The 21,952-nt window shown below is 43.2% G+C and overlaps 1 protein-coding gene across 2 annotated transcripts in view; it reads left to right on the top strand.

Annotated features, from left to right (window-relative positions):
- Nucleotides 1–796: 796 nt before the first annotated feature.
- The window catches only part of EEFSEC (eukaryotic elongation factor, selenocysteine-tRNA specific), a 196,191-nt gene continuing 175,035 nt past the window's right edge, over nt 797–21,952 (top strand). The window contains exon 1 of one of the 2 annotated variants that reach the window (XM_090022509.1): nt 797–1,121. In XM_090022509.1, coding sequence (XP_089878635.1) covers nt 833–1,121 — 289 coding nt within the window. In that variant the 5' untranslated portion in view covers nt 797–832. Of the gene's footprint in view, nt 1,222–21,952 lie in introns of both variants that reach the window. The other variant, XM_090022508.1, reaches the window with a different exon arrangement.

Here is a 21,952-nt window from a genome sequence, read left to right as displayed (position 1 = left end):
GGCATTTGGTCAACTCAAAGGCATCACCCACAGAAATCCTTGCCTTTCGTAATTCCTGGACTGTCCTGGCTAGGCCCTCACTGGAACGCTACAAGGTACAGGGAGAGAGCCTGCAGTTATCTGCAGCACGAGCCCTCCCGTCCACACATGGCCCAGAGCAGTCTCCCGGTGAGCTACTCCCAGGCCCTTAGCTGTGCGCGACTGTGTTCTCCCTGGGGCCGGGCCTTCTGTTGTCCTCTGCACGGCTGAGCCTGCTGCTGGCTGCTCCGGGTGCGGCTCTGGCCAGGGCTTTGCTGCCTGGGGAGCCTGCCTGTGCGTTTCCCCCCTCCCAGGTGTGTGTCCCCTCCCCTGCCCCCGCTAGATGTGTATGTGTGTGTTTTCTGCTTCCCAGGTGTGTTTGCATGTTTTCTACTTCTCTGGTGTGTCCCCCCCCCTTTGTGTGTGCTCCCCCCTTCCTTGTGTGTATATTTCCCCCCTAGGTGTGTATGTGTGTGTTTTCTGGTTCCCAGGTGTATATGCGTGTTTTCTACTTCTCTGGTGTGTCCCTCCCTCCCAAGTGTGTGCGTGTTCTGCCCTCCCTGTGTGTTTCCCTCCCAAGTGTGCGCGCGTGTGTGCGCGTTTCCCCCTCCCACGTCTGTCTGTGTGTTTTGTGCTTCTCCGGTGTGTGCGTGTGTCTCCCGCACACCCGTTGCTGGGCGTGTGCGTTTCCCTCCCAGGTGTGTGGGGGGCCCCGCCGGCGCGGGCCGCAGGGAGGCCGGAACGGCGGTGCGGGACGCGCGTTGCAGCCGGGCGCGGCGGCGCACGGACCGGGCGGACCGGGGGCGGGGCGCCGATGGCGGTGGCCGAGGAGCCGGGGCCGGGGCCGAGGCGGCTGAACGTGAATGTGGGCGTCCTGGGCCACATCGACAGCGGCAAGACGGCGCTGGCCCGAGCGCTCAGCACCGCCGGCTCCACCGCCGCCTTCGACCGTGCGCCGCAGAGCCGCGCCCGCGGCATCACCCTGGACCTGGGCTTCTCGTGCCTCTGCACCGCGCTGCCGCCGCGCCTCGGCCCCGGGCAGCTGCAGTTCACGCTGGTGGACTGCCCGGGCCACGCCTCCCTCATCCGGACCATCATCGGCGGTGAGGGCCCGTCCCTGTCACCGCGGGGGTGCGGGGCGCGGGGGGCGCGAGCGACACGAGCCCCCCCCCGGAGCCGGGACAGTGGCACGGGCGGACACAGGTGCAGTAGGCACGATGCAGAGACAAACGGGCAGACACGGGCGTGGACACACAGGCATAGACACGGATGCGGAGGCACAGACAGACATACAGGCATAGATGTGGATGCAGAGACAGAGGGACAGACACACAGGGGTAGACATGCAGAGACAGGTGGACACACAGGCATAGACAAATGCAGAGGTGTAGACACGGATGCAGAGATGCAGACAGACAAACACACTGATGCAGACACAGACGTGGACACGGCAGCAGCACAGGCACGTGAGACAGACAGACGCGCACACAGACATGCCTGGTGCCGGATGAAGCTCCAGTGTAGATCCAGCCTCCTTGGAGTCAGGAGCGCTAGTTCTCCTGCGGTGGGTTGGGAAAAGACCTGTGTAACTGCAGGGGGCAGGTGGATGTGCACCTTGTAGACTAACTGAATGGGAGATGGATGGCACGAGCGTTTGAGAGCCTGAGCTCTTTTCCCCTGGTGCTGAAAGACGTGCACAGAGCAACGTAGAAAGCAGAGTGGACTCCATGTAACAGCAGCCAGGAATGGGCCCACATTGGGGATGCCTTTACTGGTACCAGAATAAGTACAGTGGGGACTGGACCAAAAAAAGGGACTATGCCTTTGCTGGTCAATGAGAGGAACAACCTCCCTAAGCTTTTCACACCTTGTTAAGGCTTACCTTGCTTCTGAGAGCCCCTTACTCTTCTAATTGCAACTTTGACATTGACAGGGCTCTGTCAGCCTGGGCTGCTTTAGAAGCCTTGAAGTCATTTCCCACTTGACTCAGGTACAGGGAGAATGGCTGGGTTACAGTGTAGACATTGGAGCTGAAGAGTTCCTAGGGGCTGAAGTGGTTTAGGCAAGTAACTGACCTGAGTTTGTTACAATGTAAGTAAATAGGGGAAAGATTTGGACTAGCATCTTGCTGTTCAGCTGAGCAAATCATACCCTTTACCTGTATAAGTATAAATGCAGTACATTATGCCAGTAATATTTGACCTGTAAAATGCTCCTCATGCAGATGAGGCTCTATTGGCAAAGCTGTGCTTTAGTTTGTGCCTGTGGTTGATGGTTGTATTTTACTGGTACAGTCTATTTTAGAAAAAGTGCAATTTTGCCTGTATGCCTGTGGACAGTAGGAGCTTCTGATGACAAAGTCACATTGCTGAAGGTTCACATGTCTTCCCTTCAACAGGCTAGCTCAGTTAGGAGAGCTCTACAGAGTAGACTTGGCATAAGACTTGTACTGGTGTCAAAAAATCGCACCCTAACTAATATAGTAATGCTAATACACAAGTTGCTTGTAGACCGTATCTGTCCCTCCAGGGTAGGTTCAGAGTTAGTGGCTGGAGAGGTAGGTTTGCTAATTTTTAAAGCATGTATATATATATTTAAAAAAATCTTTGTTGCTAAAAGGGGCAGTGGGTTCCTTCTTTGTATATTTCACAGCTCTACATTTTTAATCAGATTTCTCAGATTTAATCAGATTTTCTTAGAATTTCCTTAATTTAAAAGGCTACAGGTTGGTTGTCCTGATAAGGAGCTCAAATGTACACTTGTTAGAAATTCAGATGCACAATTCCTTTCCTACTGAGACCCATGTCAAACTATAGATTTGGAAGCACTGTATATATTTCAGTGACACTTCATTTTGTTACCTCTTTGTGTAAGAAGATGGTTGAAGGTGAATCTGACTTATTTCTGCTGCATGTTTTAAATCAATTCACATTGGCCTGGGGGGAAAAATAACTTCCACTTCCTGAAAGGCACTTCAATCTGCTTGTAGAATAAGGCTCTTTCTTGCTGTAAAACAGGTGATTGAATCTTGCTCCATTGAAATCTTTCTTGGCAAACCTAACAGCTTCTGTATTTGCACATTTTTATGTCCAAAACAAAATGTTTTGTATTACTTAATACAGGTGGTAACATCAGAAAACTTCATGGTAACTTTTCCATGTACAGTTTTTCGGGGAACGAGCTTCAGGATAGAAGCTGAGCAAAGGCTGGGAAAGCCTGTTGGAAGGAAATTTGATTTAGGGAAGTTGAGTTTTTGACTTCTCTTTGGGTATGAACTCTCAATAAAAGGACTTTGAGATCATCTCCTTGGTAGGGTGAAAGCATGATGAAGACTGCTTTGTTTGGGGTCATGTGTTTGAAATTCCTCAGTGTCCAGGTTGCTTTAAATAGTCTTCAGTATGTGCTGGAGAGAGGGCTTTTTTTGAGTTTAGATGGTACTAATTTTCACAAATATTGTTTAGAAGTTATAGCATTTTTTATAACCATGTTGCTCCTTTGTTAATATTTATAAGTACTAGTATAAATAAACCTTCCCTGTTTTGTGTTCTCTAGAGAGAGAGTTACATGCAGCTAAAGTTGGAGACTTAGCTAAAGTTAATCTGGTGTTTTGTGAGAGACAATACTTCTGACAGTAACTGGCACAAGAGACGTGTTCAGGATTGAGAAGTTATGCAAGTGAGTGGCAATGGTAACATAAGAAAGGACTCTTTTAAATGCAAAAAATGCTTATATTTCTGGGCCATACATCACCAAAAAGTGTACTGTTTCTTGACTAGGAGTTTCAAAATAAGCAGCAGCAGGTCTAACTTCCTTCAGAACAACGGGGTTGGTGCTCGTTAGTGCTTATACACAGAGACCTTCTTTAGAATTGGTTCATTCCCTGTGCCTTTTCTTTCCTGAGGCTGACTTTGGAGATTACCCACCAGCTCGTTTCATATATTCATGAGAAAAGTACCTTTTGTGTAGATAGCTTTACTACTTGCTGGTGATGCCTCTGATGTCTATGGCTTTGAGTCCTCCTTTGTAGAATAACAAATGCTTCTTGCTTTAGTTCCCTGGCAATTTGGAGCAACTGTTCTGTTGCTCAGCAATTACAGGGAGAGGATGACCATGTGCTGCATTTCAGAAATCTGTGGGTTGCAGTTAGCCTTCAAACTGTGCTTTGTTTCACAGCAGATGTGATTGGTCATTTATACAGACACCCGTGTAAGTTATTTTTCAAGACCAATATTTATTCTGGTAGATGGGATGCTTTTCTTGGAGATGTCTGTGTAGAAGACTGCATTTGGATTTAAGTCTGTAAGAAACCACCAAGATCTGGCAGGGCCAAACTTTCCATTGAGCTGTTCACTCATAAGCAAGACCTAGGTGGGTGCTAGGGGAAAATCTGGCTTTCATCCACTCTGTGGTGTTGAGTAGATAACGGGTGGAACATGATTTATCATCAGTACCAGAGAGTTCTCATTTGCTGCTTTTCTTTTAGCTTTACAAAGGAATTTGGATTGTTTGGTCCCAGCTGTCAATATTATCTGAATATAACAATTAAACTTTCATTGCTCACTGAACATGAAGTATAAAAAAAATCTGAAGAGTAAGAGAGGATGAGGGTTGTGGACAGTGGATTAAACAGCACAGTGGAGATTGTTTCCTGTAAAAATAATGCTTTATTTATAATTGTTCAGACACATGTATAAAGTGAGCTCGATCAATTCAGTTCTGATTGTAATTCTACCCAAAGACTGGTTCTTGTTTTAGTAGAACACTGAGACCAGATTAGCATGACCTTCTACAGCATTTTCATATCAGGAAACGTACAGAATGGAAAAGGCAAAATTACAGAAATAGAATACTGCGGTAATAGAATATTGCAATTAAAGAAATACAAAGTAATGAAAAGTGAAGGAGGAGAGTACTTTTCAATTGTCTCTGACACTGCACTAAAAATTCTTGATTTGGGTTGCAGAGTAAAGCTTTGATACTACAGTCTGATCTGTGGATGTCCCTTAGTCTCATTTGCGTTCAACATGATTGGAGCTTAAGTGAAATATAATCTAATTAGTTCTCTGTATTAGAAATGGTTCAGTTCTTGGATACTGGTATTGCTTACTCTTCTGCCTTTCCAAAACCATAAGTCTGACCTCCAAATCAGAAGCTTAAAAAAAAAAGAAGATTATTTTGATCCTGTTTCTACATTTTGAACCTCTAGATTTCAAATTTTCAGGATTTTCTTTGCAACCACGAAGGCTAGTAACATCTGCCTGTTTTTCTTTTTTAAGTGAAGCCTGTGATTCTCTTGTAATCACAGCACTCCAGGAGCCAGGATTTCCAATACAGTGTCAAGTATTATGAAACTTAGCATCTCCTATTCAGGATTCCATGGCAAAAAGTACTTTGGGTGCTGTATGAGATGGCATAGACTTTAAAAATGAACTCTTTCCTTAGAATCAGGAAGGAAGAGATATGTCAAATTTAAAAACAAATATTCTTTTATGTACATCAAACAGAACAGGTAAAATCTGTGATCTGTAAAATAGGTATGATTAATGGTAAATCACTTAGTGATCCCCAGAAAACCTTAGTGGTTTTATATATACATGCACGGTGTTATTTGTGGTAGTATTTAAACCTCTATTTGAAGGCTTTTCCAGGGTGGTGGTTACTTTTTAAAGAGCTAAATGAAACAGTGTCCCCCTTCATATCAGACTGGTACTAGCTAACTGTCCTTAAGGGATTTCCCATAGCTGTGTCTTGTTGTTATGCTGGACAGCATGTGACCTTGCAATACTTTTCCTGGCAACACCAAAGAAGCCTCACCGGAGAGGAAAGTTTCAAGTCTAAATGAACGCAGAATGTTTGAGCAGTAACCAAATGGAATGGAAAATGGAAGTCATATTTCATTTTGTGTGGTTGCATTTTTCTTCTTATAAAGCTTGCCCTTGAGAAGAGAACATATCAAGTGTTAAATCAAAATAATTTTTTTACCTACATGCTAGGAATAGAGAATGTTACAGGCAGCTCTACCTATGATGTTGTCTTAAGGTTTTAGCCCAGAAGGTTATATTCAAGGTTGGAATGAGAATGACTGACAGTAGACTTGTTAATATATTACTTTTTAGGTCTTAGTTGCATTTTACACCGCATCACTTTCAGTTTGTTCTTGGACTCTCAAACCCAGTGGTTTGACCTAGCAGTGAAGTATCGAAACAGACTGGGAATCTCTATGCTTCCATGCATTTCCCTGGCTTTTACTAGTGCAGCACTGCTTCAACTTGCTAATTTTGTGGGGAGGGTAACTGAGGAAGGCCATAAAACAATAGTCTGAGGATGTGAGGAAGAGGGGTCAGTTGTAGTAATAAGGTTATACTGTAACATTACACTGTAATGCATGTACTTCATTGTGGGATGATATACATGTATATACAACATCAGCGTCTTTGACATGCTGTTTATGGGTGCCATCATTAAGTGTGCAATGCTTCCCCTGTGTTTCATCACATGGCCTTATAAAATAGAGAAGGGACATAAGTGATGTGCTGGTCAGGATTCTCTCAGGCAGGACCATCGGGGGGGGCGTGAATCGGGGTGACTGCCCTGGGTGCCATGCTTTGGGGGGCCCCGCAGAGCTGGGTGGAGCGGCTGCAGTGACTCTGTGCTGCCGCTGGCTTCATGTCCGGCTGCTTGGCACCCCCTGCTGCTGAATCCACTGCTGGGTTTCTCACATCCAGGGGCAGGGCCCCACACAGGCTGATTTGCCCTGGGCCCTGCACCTTGCTTGAGTCATCTCTGCCCACGGGCTCCAGTATTTCAGGTTCCCTTTAAATTGTTGCTCAGCATAGGATGGCTGCTACAGTTACCTCTACAGCCAGTGTACAGCTCTTACTTTTGTGAATAGTACAAGAACATTGTTCAAGTTCTTTTCTGGTTATGAGAGACTATGATATGTAATTCCATATTTTTCCTTGTGGCAAGGTGGCCAATCATATAACCAAGGCCGTTAGTTGCTGTTTGGCTTGATAATGGTAAAGATGCTTGAAAATGGTCTCCCAGTTATGTAGGGCTGTAAGCATAGATGTAATTTGCTGAAAAAAGAATTTCGTTTGGAGGATGTATTCTTAAGTTTTGTCACAAACAGCAAGATGGTCATCAGCAGATTGCATAAGTGAATTGCCATCTCATGTGGCTGAATAATTTTCTGTAATCTAAAATGTTGCTTGTTTCTGTTTGCAGTTGCAACTTCTCTTTCCCTGCTAGCATCACAAAGAGCCAAAGGCCCTATCTGGGATTGAAGCAGAAATGGTAATTCTAGGAGTAATACATTCCCCCTTGCCCAACTGTGTACTGAAGTGCAATATCACTTGATAGACATGAGTGGTGGTGTCAGAAATGTTCTTTGGATATTGGTACAAGTTTAGGCTAGTGTTTTGGTTGAGGGATTTTAATCCATCTGGGCTAGTCTGTGTGCTGCTGCTTGTTTTGAGCTTCTCTTTAGGTACTGAGCCTTATGAATTTCAGTGAAGGTGGAATTATCCTTGTCTAAGGAATAGGGCATTTGTTCTTCATAGGCCTAGACATCCAGTAGGGTCCTGAATGGTTTCTTGACTGAGTTCAGCAGTAGGGGAAGCCTGCAGAGAGGTTTTACAAGTTAATCTTCCAGGAGAAACTCAATCCTCATATTTCATGTTAAGCCCACTCTGCGTAGCAAAGTAGTTTAACCAGTAGCAGATTTCTGACTTGCTGATGGTTAATTTCATGCCCTCCAAAGGGTCAGTGCACGAGTACAGAGGTACATGATTACCTCATCCTGGTCACCCGCCCTCCCCACACACGCAGTAAGGGATATTGTACTGTTTGTTTTAGGTAAGCTGTTTTCAGATGCCCTTTATGTGCTTGACTTTGAGTGAGCTGAGCTGGGTTCTCAAAGAATATTTGAAAAAATGGATTTTGCCTATAAAGTTCAAAGGACAGGGTAGTCTTATCAAGCTTTAATTGGAAAGCTACTGCTTGACCCTGGTTGTCTAAACCTGTGGGGAACTTTCAACAAACTTGTTGAGTTGTAATCCTTATGCCTGTCTGAACCTTTGACCTTTTTACTTCATAACCAGAGCTTCATTGTCACCTTTTGTCCCTACAGTTCCTTTAAAAGAAAGCTGCCTGGCCAGTGTCTGTTTCCACTTTGCTGCTATGTTCACTTAAGGAAGGGTAATTCATACCTGATACATTGAAAGGGCCAAGACTTCTGAACTTGCACAAGGACTCGGGGAAGGGAAATGAGCAGAGGGAAAGCATGTCTTGCTGATGCATATGACTAGTGAACACGTGGTTGGGAGATCAAGGGAAATGCGAGCTCAGTACCAAAGTTCACATTTGGTCGGAGATAGATCATTTGTAAGACTCTGGTGGCAGCACTTTGTCGGTAGAAAATATTTGCTGCATTTGTTCAAAAACATAATGGATATTTTTGGACTCAGGTATGTAGAATCTGTTAGCCTAGCACAATTGATATGAGCATTTACCAGCTTTTGTACAAAACCTACTTGTCTTCCCTTTTTATGAAGATGATAATGTTGATATTTTTATTTACCCTTGATGAGTGAACACATAGGGTTTTACAAGGCTGCTCTTCCCCAAGATTTGACCTTCAGCCCTGCTAATGCCTTCATTTGGTCACCTAACTGGAAGGATGCAGTGGGACTGCAGATATAGTCCAAGTAGGGTGACCATATTATTATGAAGGAAATCTGGGATGGGAGTACCATCTCTTCCCCTCCCCCCCATCTCCATCTGTTCCCCGTCCCCTGCCCCCTGACCCCATGGCTTCCAGGAGCCCTGATGTTGGGGCAGGGCAGAACAGCATGGAGACCCATGGCTGGGTTTCAACCCCTGTGCACAGAGGCTGGACCTGGTTGGGAGCAGCCGCCATCCTACCCTCTACTAGCTTGTGATGCGTGGCCACACAGCACTCCCTCACACCCCCCGCCACTGGTAGCTGCTTGGGGCCACCACACATAGCCTGGACCTTGGCAGTAGCTGCAGTGGCAGGGCATGAGGCTTTTGGTGGTGGGCTCACCCCCATGCAGGCCTGAACCCTGGCTTCCGCTCCCGCCCCTGGCCTGCCTCCTGGCCAGTCCGTGCCACAAGCAGGAGGAGTAGGGCCCAGCCCACCTCCAGTCTCCAGCTGCTGCTCAGGAGGAACTGGGCTGGGCATGGCACATGTGGCTGGGATGGCACCACTAATCCAGGGTTTCATAGTTTCATAGTTTGTAGTTTGGCCTATACATCCAGTAGGGTCCTGAATGATTTCTTGACTGAGTTCAGCAGTAGGAGAAGCCTGCAGAGAGGTTTTACAAGTTAATCTTCCAGGAGAAACTCAATCTTCATATTTCATGTTAAGCCCACTCTGCGTAGCAAAGTAGTTTAACCAGTAGCAGATTTTTGCCTTGATTTTAGGTAACTGGCACAGATGGCCTATGAGATCCAGGACTGTCCTGGCCAGACCGGGGCATATGTTCATCCTGCCAGGAAGGGTGTAGATAATGCCAATGAAGCATCCTAGGAGAACTTTATCCAGTTGCATGTCCTTAAGATGATGGTGTCTGGAACAACTGGGCTTCAGTGTGAGTCCTGTTGGGTGTGGGGAATGGATGGGAGTGGGTATCCTTTTGGGAGCCCTACAGCCTGGTTATTAATGCAAAAAGGATCCTCAATTTTTTTTTTAATACAGCCCAAATGTATATGTGTTAGACTTATACCTATAAAGTATGTTGGATTGTCATCTGTCTCCTTGCATACATTGTTATCCATTCACCATGGGTTTTTTAAACTTTAACCCATTGGGGAGCGATCCTTAGTTGTAACCCTCTGTTGATTGTATTGTATTGGGATGAGATATTTGAATACTGGCTCATTAAGATCCAGATGCTGGACAGGGAGACTGGATCTGAGTAGCTCTTGTAAAAGTTGCTTCTAAAGAACATCTCAAACGTCATTTGAATTTATAATACAATCTTCTGGATGCAGGTCAGTTGGCCCAATGGTAGAGTTCTCACACTGCCACATAGGGAGGCTTACACTTTTTTCTAGACCTCTTGTCCTGGCCGGAGTGAAAAATGTGAGAGGAGTGTGTTTTTCTTCAGGGAAAGAGTACCTACCTTTGCTTAATAGTTATCATTCTCATCAGTTGTGTTGGGGAGCTCAGGAAGGACCCCTGGCCACCAGCAGGAGTTGAGGAAGCCTGCTGTAATAAGGAAGGCTTGGATGCCATTAGCAGATGTTAAAATGCAGAAGAGCTAGGACTCCTGGTCTCAGGAGAGAGAACTTACGTGTTCTGAACTGATTGATACTTTGGAACTACTTTGTTACATCAGGGGTGGCCAACCTGTAGCATGAGTGTCAAAATTGGCACAGGCAGCTTCTGTGGCAGATCAGAGCAGGGGCAGGCAGCACAGCAGCAGATGGGGCAGAAAGCAGAGAAGATTAGGCAGGGAGTGCAGGGCAGGAAGGAGAAAGTGGAGGGGGAAATTGGGCATGGAGTAAGAATAGGGACCCGAAAGCAGATTGAGCAAAGAAGATTGGAGTGGCGCTTGGGGAGGTTGTAGGCTATTTTATGGCACGCCTGTCAGAAAGGTTTGTACCCTGTGTTAAATGAAGAGGTTTCAGCATTTCTTCATTGAAGATATTGTCTAAAGCACCTGTTGAAGTTCTTATATTTGCCGTGCTTATAAATGGCTTACATGGGCAGTATAGTTGTACTCCAATTATTCTCTGTCTAGTAAACACTTCTAATATTATTGCCTTAAAGTTTTTAAACTAAATTACTTCCCGCCCCTTCAAACTGAAATTTACAGTTTTAAAAAATGATTTCAACATGTTCTACTAGTATGTAATATTTGCACAAGAAAGTGTAGGAACAACTGTATTGACTTTTCAAGTGAAACAGCTAAATGTTTGCTTGTTGAGAGTACATGTTGCTGCAGGTCAAGAGAAGACAGTTGGTATAAAAAGTTCCTGCTGTTAAAAAAAAAAGCAACCTTTTCTACTGGACTTTATGGTGCACAAGAGGGCAGTGTTTGCTTACTATGTAGGATCTTTATGATAAATGTATAGGGTAGAAGGTCAGCCTGGAGGGAGTGACCTCAGTTTGAAACAAAACAAAATGAAGTGTAGACCCAGAATTCAAACTGGGCCCCCTATCCCACTCCAAAGCAAATTCATTTGTGCTTTGCTTTTAAGGAAGAACTGTTTCTGTTTTGATGTCCTCAACTTTGTGGTGTTTGTAATTTAGGCAAAAATAAAAGATTTTCAGTTGAAAGCCACATGTGAGTAGGAGGACTCTCCCCAACCCTTGTGGAAGGGGTCAAATGTTGTATAGGTTTTTTTTCCATTTATGTAAGGATTATCCGATTTAGCTTGTAAAGCAATTAGAGATGTGGGAACCATGGTACACAATATTAATACACACACCTGTGTATTTTACCTTAAGGTCATCTAACAAATGAGCAAAAGCAAGGAAATTGCATGGTGTTAGTCTTAAGTCTGTTCAAACTCCTTCTGTATTGCCTAAGGATTGTATTGTGAGGCCTTTGTTAGAGGGGGATAGTGGAAAACTTGAAGGCAATTCATCTAGTTTCTAATATGGAGTTTTCCTTTTTTTCATTTGTGTCATAACTGGAGTGTTTGAGAATAAATATTATTGTCTTTTTATTTCAGGTTAATGTAGTTTGTTAACGAACTGGCCAATTTGGTGTGCAGTCTGGTATGAGGAAGTCTTTGTGCTTTTCCCCCTCCGTTTCTTGGTTTAGAGCTGACAGGTTTTCCTACTAGGAGCTACAGATTCAACAAGGCCATTGACTTCGTCAGTTAAGTTGAAAGTAGTTGTAAGAACATATAGAGAAGATTTTTTTCCTTACCTTTTATGGGATAGAAGAAGAGATGTGAAAAAGCAAGATTTTTGGAGCTATGCTGAGTAATTGCTAGCTTTTCTAGTTTTTGTTGAAAACTGAGAAGTCTGACTTCCTTTGTAGTGCTCATTTATTTATACTGTTCATCTTGGTTTTGAGAGCATCATTAACATTATGCTTTAATTCTCCCTTCATCTCTATGTGTAAATTATAAAAAAAAGTGTGGGTTTGCTCCACTATTGTCCTTTGGCTTACATTCAGCTTTGCTTCTACTAATTCAAGGCAACATGTGCACAAAGTTTGGGAGGACATGTTGCCTATATGCAACAAACTATGTTAGTTCATACTTCATTACTTTACACACATGTACAACGGCTTCTCAGGAGACATTTAATAACCAGACACTGCAGACTTGCTAATTCTGGTGTTTGATCATTCTTGCTATTGATCTAAAAACAAAATTTCTTTTGTTCCAGCATGCTGTGTATTAGCATTCACTGAATAATGACATAACCTCTCACCCTTTCTTCTTGCTGCTTATTATCTGAAAGTAGTTTATGAACTGTTTGGGGGTAGTGATCAAATCTTCTATCTGTCTTTTGGTGCTTTTTACCTAAGGCCTCATTACATTAGTAATTGTCTTATTAAAAGCTTGTTACTATCCTGAAATCTATTAATAAAATCTCAGTTCATTGTACAGTCTGAAGGATTTTTATAACTAAAACAATTGTAGTCAAAACAAAGTGATTTTTTAACACATGATTTTTGGTCATGATGGATGTGGCCTCACCTGCTAAGTGGCACAATTTAGCACAGAGGTAGTTAGCTGTGTTAGCATCTGATGATGTAGGCTGTTACTTACAACAGCTCATGCCTCTGAATTGATTAGTCTCTAAGGTACCACTTTGCCCTACCTTCTGCCTGACAGTTCATAGAGGTTTCCTACTCATTGCTGCAGATTACATACAAGTTCCACTGCATTCATAAATACAAAACCTATAGCTTGGTTTAGAAAGTACCTTCTGAATAGTAGCTGCTTGATACAGTCAAATGTTATATGATGTAGAACTTTACATAAAACTAGAGCTTTGCAAAGCTTTGGGTGCCGATTTGATTTGGAGGAGATTTGGCCCAATTGAGTGGCCAAATCTCTGAATCGAATCAGGAGACTAATTAAAAAGCCTGAATCGATTAGGAGAGCTTCAGAGATTCGGGCAGTCCCTGCTTGCTGCTTCAGAGATTCGGGCAGTCCCTGCTTGCTGCCGCAGGGAGCTGGACCCGGACTCCATGCTGGTAAGTAGGGGGCAGGAGGAGTGGGGAGGGGACCATGGGCAGACCCCTGCCCACTCCCCCAGTCCCTCCTATGGCTGCCTCACCTGGCCCAGCTCTTGGTTGTTTAAAAAAAGCCCCCACTCACCGGGTGCTGCCCTGTGGGAGGGTGGGGAGTGATCCCCACTGCCCCACGCTGCATGCGGGGCTCTGCCATGAACCCCCAGCCCCCTTATTGCTGCTTTAATAAATATTCTTTATTAAAAAAAAACCAGACAAACTCTGACTCGCCAGCTGCTGCAGCAGTCTTGGGGCTTCTGGGGGCTCATGGAAGAGCCCCCCATGCAGCATGGGAAAGTGGGAGGCAGCAGGGATCACCCCTCTGCCTGGCAAGGAGCCGGTGAGTTGGGACTTTTTTAAAAGATCCGGGAGCTAGGGCAGGCGGGGCAGCCATGGTGGGGCTGGGAGAGTGGGTGGGGGTTGGGGGACTTGTGGCAGAGCTCCCCACGCAGGGGGGCAGTGCAGATTGCCCTCTTCCCCCCACCCCCCGGCCTGGCAAGAGCTGGTGAGTTCAGAGCTTTTTTTTTTTTTTTTTAAATAAGAGCTGGGGCTGGGAGAGCGGGCAGCGGATGAGGCCTGTCCAATTTGGAGATTTGGACAATTCGGCAGCAGCCAAATCTCCTAATTAGATTTGGCCTAATCGATTCGGAACAGTGATTTGAATCACTGGATTGAATTACTGTTCCCCGAATCGGCCAAATCTGAATCCAAAACAAATACTAGCCACTTTGCACAGGCCTACATAACCCCCCCCCATTTTTTAATTAAAGAGTATGACTTGTTTAATTTGGTGAATATGTGGGCTTAGTTTCCTAAAAGTATTTCTTCTTTCCACCTGTTTTCTATGTGCGTTACACTTACATATGTTCTTGGATGACATGTCTGCTTGACAAAAATTACAGGTGGCAAAAGACTGGAGCATCATGTTACATAAGATGTGCAGCATGTCTTCCAAAACATTATCCAACAAAGAAAACAAACTCAAACGCCAAATTTCCATTGGGTTGAAGCCTGTAAGTAGAATAAAAAGTTGTTTCTGTGTGTGGCAGCTAGTTGTTTTCTATCTGGGAACCCTAAGGCAGGCCTGGCAAGCTGAAGAGTAAGGACAGATGTTCCCCAGCAGTAATTTCCAGCTGGATTCTTGAATGCATTGTGTACTGTGGGTCACAGCTCATAATGGAACAAAATTGAGTGAGAATTCCTGCAAAGAAAGGCTTGAACAGCCCATAGGATAGATATGATGGCAAAGATACTGTGCATTCTGTGAGGAAAATATTTTCAGCGCTATCTGTAAAATTCAGATTAAATAGTCATTCTGAAGTGCTCCTTTTAAACAGTTTGCTTCCATAAGCATTGCAGGCAGAGTAAATACCAATAATTCTTATTTCCCATCTTCTTATCAGTTCTTCTACCAAAATGTTCTTGTGCAGTCTATCTAATCTCTTCAAGCGAACATCAAATGATTAGTGTCGGCTCCCAATTTGAATTATGATCTGTTTCAAACCTAAGCTGATTATTTCTGCATTCGATTGTAATTATCAGTATTACCAGCACTCGGGATGGTTGTGACCAGACAGAGAAATATATATGTATGAATAAGACAATAAGAAGAATGGGTAAATTGTGGAGGAAAACCGACAGAAGGAAAATTTCAAAACAGTGCTCTTGAGACTACCAGTCATGTTTTGGGGTGGAGAGTGGTTGGAAGCTGGGGGTGCAGGGGGAGGGAAGGGTGGAATAGGCATCAGATATGGGATGCCTAGGTTTTATTCTTCGTTAGTGCAATGTGTCCCTCAATTGTCTTGTTCTGAGAGATGAGTTTCATTATGTTTCCTGAGGTTCACATCTCGACATGATGAAAGAAATGTCTTGTAACCTTCCTAAAGACTCACTTCTTCCAGTTTCTTAAATGACAGGCATTACAGATCAAAGACCACTTCTATTTTATAACTTACATGGTGCCCAGCATATGGTTGGGAGTTAGAGTCATAATACTTGGTACATTGCCTGCTTGGTGTCCTGCTGGCACTCCTCAGAAAATGAGGAATTTACCTCCAGTTGCTTGCTCAAAATTTCACCTGCTCTGATTACTTTGAAATGTGGTGTGTACCAGCTGGTCCTATTTCAATAATGAAATTATTCTTGCAATTATAAGATGTGAACAGCACTTGCAGAACTTTGGGGCTGAGAAGCTGTAGAAATGTAGACGATTAGTGTTGGTAAAACAATCCAATTTAAATAAAAGATGGGTGGGTGGGGGGAATGACTTTTTGTCCCGGACACTTATTCATGCGTCAAATCTACTTTTGTTAAGTCAAGTCCTCCCCTTCTTCCCTTCCTTCTTCTGCAGGCAGCATTATTGCACTGAAGAAGAAAGTTTCTAAAGTATGCAAAAGCTGCATTTCAAAGAAAGAAACAAAATTATTGTGTTTTTTTTTCCCCTTTTTTTTGCAATCAAGACGAGAAGGGGAGGAGGGAAAATAGATTCCTTGTATTTGGCCGTGCTGCTCAATGGAAGACAAAGCCCAGTCTCTCTTGCTGACTAATGTCATCATCGAGATTTTTTTTTTTCCCACAGAGCAATTTTGTCTTCATTGAGAGCCCCACAGCCATTGGCAAGTCCATGGCCCTAGATTAAATCTCATGCTTGGGTGAAATTCTAATGACTGTAATTGTTTCCTCTTTTCAAGTCTGTGGACCCTTCATCAAAGACTGGTGCGGAAATTATGCATTTATGTTGTAAAAAGGGAGGTCAAGATTACCTGAACCTGTGGCTGACTTGGGGGGATTCTCTGTGGTGTTCTGGCAGTGGTTATCCATCCTGACATTCTAGTACGCGAAATGATTTAAAGTGTGGCTTTGGAAAAAAATGAAATATATAAAAGGATAGTGGCATGCCTCAGTCGGCTATGGGGTTTATATCCGACTGCTGTGCTGTGTAACCCACTACTGGGTTATTAAGATCACTCAGTAGGGGAGGGCAGTGGTAGAGGTGCTGACAGTCGCAGGCTGAGCAGGATTGAAGGAAGACGCAAATGGATGTGGAATGGGACAGGTTTACTCGCAGAAATCTCCATGCTTGCTGGAGGTACTCAGTGTCATCAAGGATTGTGCTAGAGGAGCAGTCGAAGGAGAGGATATAAAACTTTGCATGTTTGCTGTTTTGAATAGATATATTAATAATCCAGCATAACTGATACAGAAACCTCTGATGTAGAGCATAATATTTAAACAATAGTCAGAAATCTATCATTTGGGTTCCCACAGCAGCAATTTTTATTCCCTATGGTAACAGAGCACTATTTTAAAGTACTAATTAGCCCAGACCTTAGAGTCTATAGGAATTGGGCCTACTTAATATCTTACAGGGAGCATCCTCAGCGTTGCTGCATTTCGTCTTTAACGTATGAGTATAGTTGGTTCAAGTTACAGTTGTTGTAGGTACTGTATATTTTGGCAATTTCTGACTTTTGGGTATTTAGAAGACATAAAGTAGGATCAACTTTTTGTATTGAATTTCTTGGGTTTCTTTTGTCCTGGTGAGGTTAAAATATCTATTCCATATTAAAATAAATAGATGATTCACATTTATTTTATACTGTGATATGAGAGTCAGTCAGTTTGCATTTTCCAGCCTTATTACATGTTCGGTTTGCTGAAATCATCTGCATGTAAGTGTACAAGTCTTGATATACTCACTTAGCTACATTGAAAATGTCCTGAAAAAATGACACAGTATGCTGTATACATTTTTTTTTTCAAGTTTTATTATTTGCAAAGTATTTCTTAAACACAGAAGGGGATTTTGCTTCAGATTCACGTTGATGAGTGAAGGCAAAAACAGCTAACTGTTGATGTCTAACATTTTGTATTTAAATTGGTATATAGACTTGAATAAGAGACCTGATTTTTTCAGTGATACTGAGCCACCAGCTTCTTGCATTGACGTAACCAGGGGTGGCGAGTGCTCAACACTGCTAAACGTAACTTGACTTATTTAGCTGACTATCATTAGGTCCACAAGTTGGAAAACCGTGTGTCTTAAAGGACATGTTTCTGATTTCCTCAGCATGACCCCTTCCCCATGGTCAAAAATATCTGAAAACAATTCTTAAAGCACGTGAAATGCATCTCTCCCAAATGTAATCTCAGTCAGTGTTTATACTAGGAGGCAAAAAGCCTTCTAAAGCAGTAATGGTGCATGTGTGCATATATATAACCTGAGTATCTGTGTAACTGAATTATTGCTAATGCTAAACATTCAATAATAATGACTTGGGCATTTTTTAAATGCAATTTAGGCTCTTACTTGCCTTCTAACTTATGCAACAGTCTGGTATACTGGGGTCACACTTTCATGTTCTTATTTGCAACTGTGAAGTCCAGAAACTTGCTTTTATATATTTTTCAAATGAATGCTGGTTCTCATCTACTCACACAATTCCAAAAGTAAACACTAATAATTAGCATCCTTATGATATGATGGTTGTAGTTGGCAACACTTTAACCTTCTCTCTATCTGCTATATATTGTAATATCTTTGCTGTCTTTCCAAATTATCATTTAATTAGAGTCTTTCTTGGAGAAGAACTTACTATCTCATGTTTCTGCAAAGTGTACAAGTGGGCATTATAAAATAATAAATAATCTTAGCCAAATAAAATTGTACTAGATTCTACAAACCAGGGAGGAGGGAGAAAAGTTTTGGCTGAGAATAATAGAGACTTCAGCCCAAAGAACAACTTATTCCAAAAAAGCTGTCAGCATTGGGAAACCCAGTTGTATATTGAAGCTGCCATCTCTGGCTCTAAGTGGCTTATTACAACACAATAGTCATCTTATCAGAGTGAGATGAAGACTATAATAATACACAGGGTCAAATGAGTTTTTTTCTTTTACTGAATGTACCATCACCCTACATCAAGATTGTGAACCCTCAGGAGGTATATTTCCAGCATGGAACATTTTATTATTCTAAAGATACAACCACCAGTGTGTGTATGTGTGTGCGTGTGTGTGGAGGAAAGATGGGATGTTAATGTTTCTTTTTACAATTGCCTATTTTCAGAAGTGTAGTTCTTGACCATAAAAAAAACAAACAAGCAATTTTGGCAAGTAATATATGTGAAGTGTGATTTCCCCCCCGCCCCCACCTCCTAAAATATAACCCCTCATGTCTACCTGTTCCCCATCCCTGCTCAGTAAAGCAAACTAGCTCTTGCTTGCTTTTCAAGAATCACTGTTTTCTTGAAATTTAGGCAATTTCCAGTGAAAAGTTACTTTGACTACTAACAAGCCCCCACCCTTTACCTTTGGACCCTCAAAAACTGGGAAAACCATAAAGGTTGTAAAAAAAACAGTGTGACATTCTTTTTTCCAAATAAGACCATCCCTTGAAAAATTACTGATTATAATTTTTGGTACACTGCTTTTTAGATTTATATGGTGACCTTAAAGAAAGGAAAAGAGTTGTAGTGAAGGGTTGGCATTTGTCCATAATATGGTGTTGTTGTTTTTGAATTATTGAAAAAGAGAAGAAGAAAATGTAGAACTGCTATAAAGCAGCTGTTACATGTACCCTAGATCTTTATTTAATAACAGCATCTCAGTATCTGCTGATCTGCTGTCAGTGGGTGTCCACGCAGTAAGTTAACAACTTTTAGGGCTCCTAAGCGCATAGAGCCTCAGTTTCAACTCCCTTTGTCTTGGTGCTTTTCTTTTTGAGGGTGACTATGCTATTTCTGCTAGTTCTGTTTAGAGTGAGGAAACTGCTTTTGATCTAGTCCCTACAAAGCGTCCCATGTGCGCACTTGCTGCTTCCAAAAACAGACAAAACGCGTTCTGTGAATGAGAAACATGAGATGCTGTGTTGGGTAGGAGGTGAGGGTGGTGGCTGGTGTTTGCAAAACTACTTGAAGTAAATTCTAGGGGTCAAATGCAGAGCATGGTACCCGCCTGCTAGAAAAAAAGCGGCCAGGGTCAGTTCAGCTGAAACAGCACAATGATAAGGGTGTGTCATGTAAATATGGAGTGTTGTACGTTCACCAGTCTGGTGAAATCCCTTAAGCTGTTCAAGTAGAATTTAGATGGCTAATGTTGCTTTACCCCAGATCAGAAAAATAACCAAGGGGGTAGTTGTCCAAAAGTAAATAAATTGGGGAAAGCATCTGTTTTGCTGCTGTATGGAGATGGTTTGTTTATTTTGAAATATTTTAAATGTCTGAGCTGTAACCTCTCTCTCCCTCTCTCATGCACTCCCCTAATTCTCAGCTACAAAAAACTAAGCTTAAACAACTCTCTTTTTCTGTGAGATTATATGCTCGTTACTTTTAAAATGTGATCAGTGCTTTTCAGCGTATCTTAATGAAGCATTTGAAGCTAGGGGAAGTTGTTGGATTTTTGAATTTGGCTCATGCTTAGCAATGTCAGCAGATCTTCTTGTCTGAAATCTGTTATTTTCCAAGAACATTGAAATAAGTGGGAGCAGAGAGGTAATTGCTTCAGCAGTAGGTTTTTAAAATCAGTCTCCCTTGTTGTTTGGAGGGAACTGTAACCAGAGCGGACTCATTCTAGACGTTCTTGAAAATCTATCGTTCTACGATCTATGTCTGAACTTTTGGCTTTCGTCAACTGAATGCTCTGGGTACCACTACATGTTTCATACCTAGTGCTAGGAAACTATATGGCAAGTGGATCCTGAAGGTTGTTGTCACAGGATATATTTCTATTTCCATGATGCTGGCAATTACATGTATTAATTATTTTTATTTTTTGGAGGAGAAGGCATTGAGGAAGAAAGAACAGTATCTATTTAATGGGTGTGGGCGTGTAAAAGCATGCAAGATGCAGTGACAGCATTCAGTGTTGCGTGGAGCAAGGGGCTGTCTATGGCGGAGAGTGGAGTAGACACTTGCAGGTTGTGAGATACAGTGTGCCTGTGGGGTTATATGCTTGTGGGGTTAGCTAAAATCCCACCATAAGCTTGTTTGTACTTTCTCACATTTTAAATAGCCAAGTTGCTTATCCATGTTGGAGTTTGTGTGGTTGATTTCATTTTGCTTTTTATTAATATGTTCTTTGCCTGCCTGATGTGAGCATGGAGGAGGTGGCTTTCTGTTACTATCTTTTCTCAGAAGTGGAAATTCCAAAGCTTTCATTTTGCTAATAAAAGTTTTCTACAATCTCTCTTCTCAGACGTCCTAGGGGAGGGCTGTGATTTAGTTTCACATGGGCCAGCAGAACCTCTAATGTGGGCCACTGAAGAGAAAAAATGATTCTTCACATCCTGTGTCTGCCTTTTTGTGAGGCTCTTTTTGCCAAGCTTCCAAGAATATTATTTTTTAAAAACAAGTCTATTACCAAACTGGCTTATGGAAGGGTTTGTTTTTTAATCTTTTCTGAAAAAAATGCATTTTGTTTAGCAGGAGCCTGGCAGGATAAAAGTAATACAAACAAACAAAAACCTTTCGACCTTTTACTAACTCCACTGGAAAATTTGAAATTTAGTTAATTTATGTGATTCTTGCCTAATTTGTTTACTTCCATTTGCCTTGGACCTTTTCACTAGGCTGGTCAGTGAAGGTAGTTTCACTTTCTGTGTCTAGACTGCTTCATTTTTGGTTTCTCCCTAAGCTATCAACAGGCATTTGTTTCTATCGGTGGAAACTTCAGAGACGTTTGCACTAGTAGAAATCTTTCCGGGAGATGGAGCATACCAGCATTCAGCTTGCAGCCACCCCCTCTCCCTTGCTCTCTGCACCTTTCTGAGGTGAGTGATCTCAGGATGGGAAGGTGCGGGGAGCAGTGGCTGCCCCATTTCTCCCAGTCCATTGAAAGAGTGGAGCAGCTGAGAGAAACTTCCCATACCTTCCTTAGACTGGGGTCTGGGGAATGGGTAGGGAGCAGCTTCCTGCAGTCTAGGAGGAAGAGCGGGAGCAATAGTGCTCAGTTTGGGGAAGACACAGGCAGCAGTGGTAGCTGCTCTCCTCCTGGACCCTGTGCAGGGGAAAGGAAAGGAGGAGAGGAGTAGGCCAAAGCCCTCACACATTTCCCAGACTGGGTATCCTGATCTGGGGAGTGGGCAGAGAGGAGCGAGTAACTGTTCCTCCGCTCTGCTTCCAGTCTCAGAGTAGGGGGAATAGAGATGCAAAGCCTCCACACCGGGTACTCTTGTGTGAGGAGCTGGCAGGGAGCAGATGGCAGCTGCTCCTCTCTTCCTCTCCTGGTCTGTAGCAGGGGTGGGGGCAGTAGCCTCCTACAGCTCCTCCTTACCGGGGTGAACCTGGTCTTGGGAAGGCATGGAAGTCTTTCACTGCAGCTCTACTCTGCCTAGTCCTGGGAAGGGGTTAAGCCAGGGAAAGTGTAAAAATGATCATTCACCTGGGAGTTATCTCTCTTGTTGAAGTTAGGTTATTTTTCTTCTGAAATTGCCATTTTTGTGCCCGGAGAAAAAACTGTACACTTGTGGTTTCTCCCAGGAGAGTGGTGATTCTAGTAGAACAGGAATGGCTACTTGTGGCCCTTATCCGGTCTGTACTTCCTTGTTCTGTGTATAACACTCCTGAGAAACCTCTCCCGACTCGTGGACTGATGAAGAGTGCGGTGCCAGTCCATGGGCTGGATCCCATGTGTGAAGTCAGGATACCAGCATGACCCCACATGCTGGATCTGGTCACAAAGTAACCATGTAATGATGGGATTTGGCACAT

Source organism: Crocodylus siamensis, chromosome 11 (assembly GCF_052110815.1).
Source record: "Crocodylus siamensis isolate JL-2025a chromosome 11, ASM5211081v1, whole genome shotgun sequence".
Classification (NCBI taxonomy): domain Eukaryota; kingdom Metazoa; phylum Chordata; order Crocodylia; family Crocodylidae; genus Crocodylus; species Crocodylus siamensis.
This window is presented reverse-complemented; position numbering and strand designations above follow the sequence as displayed.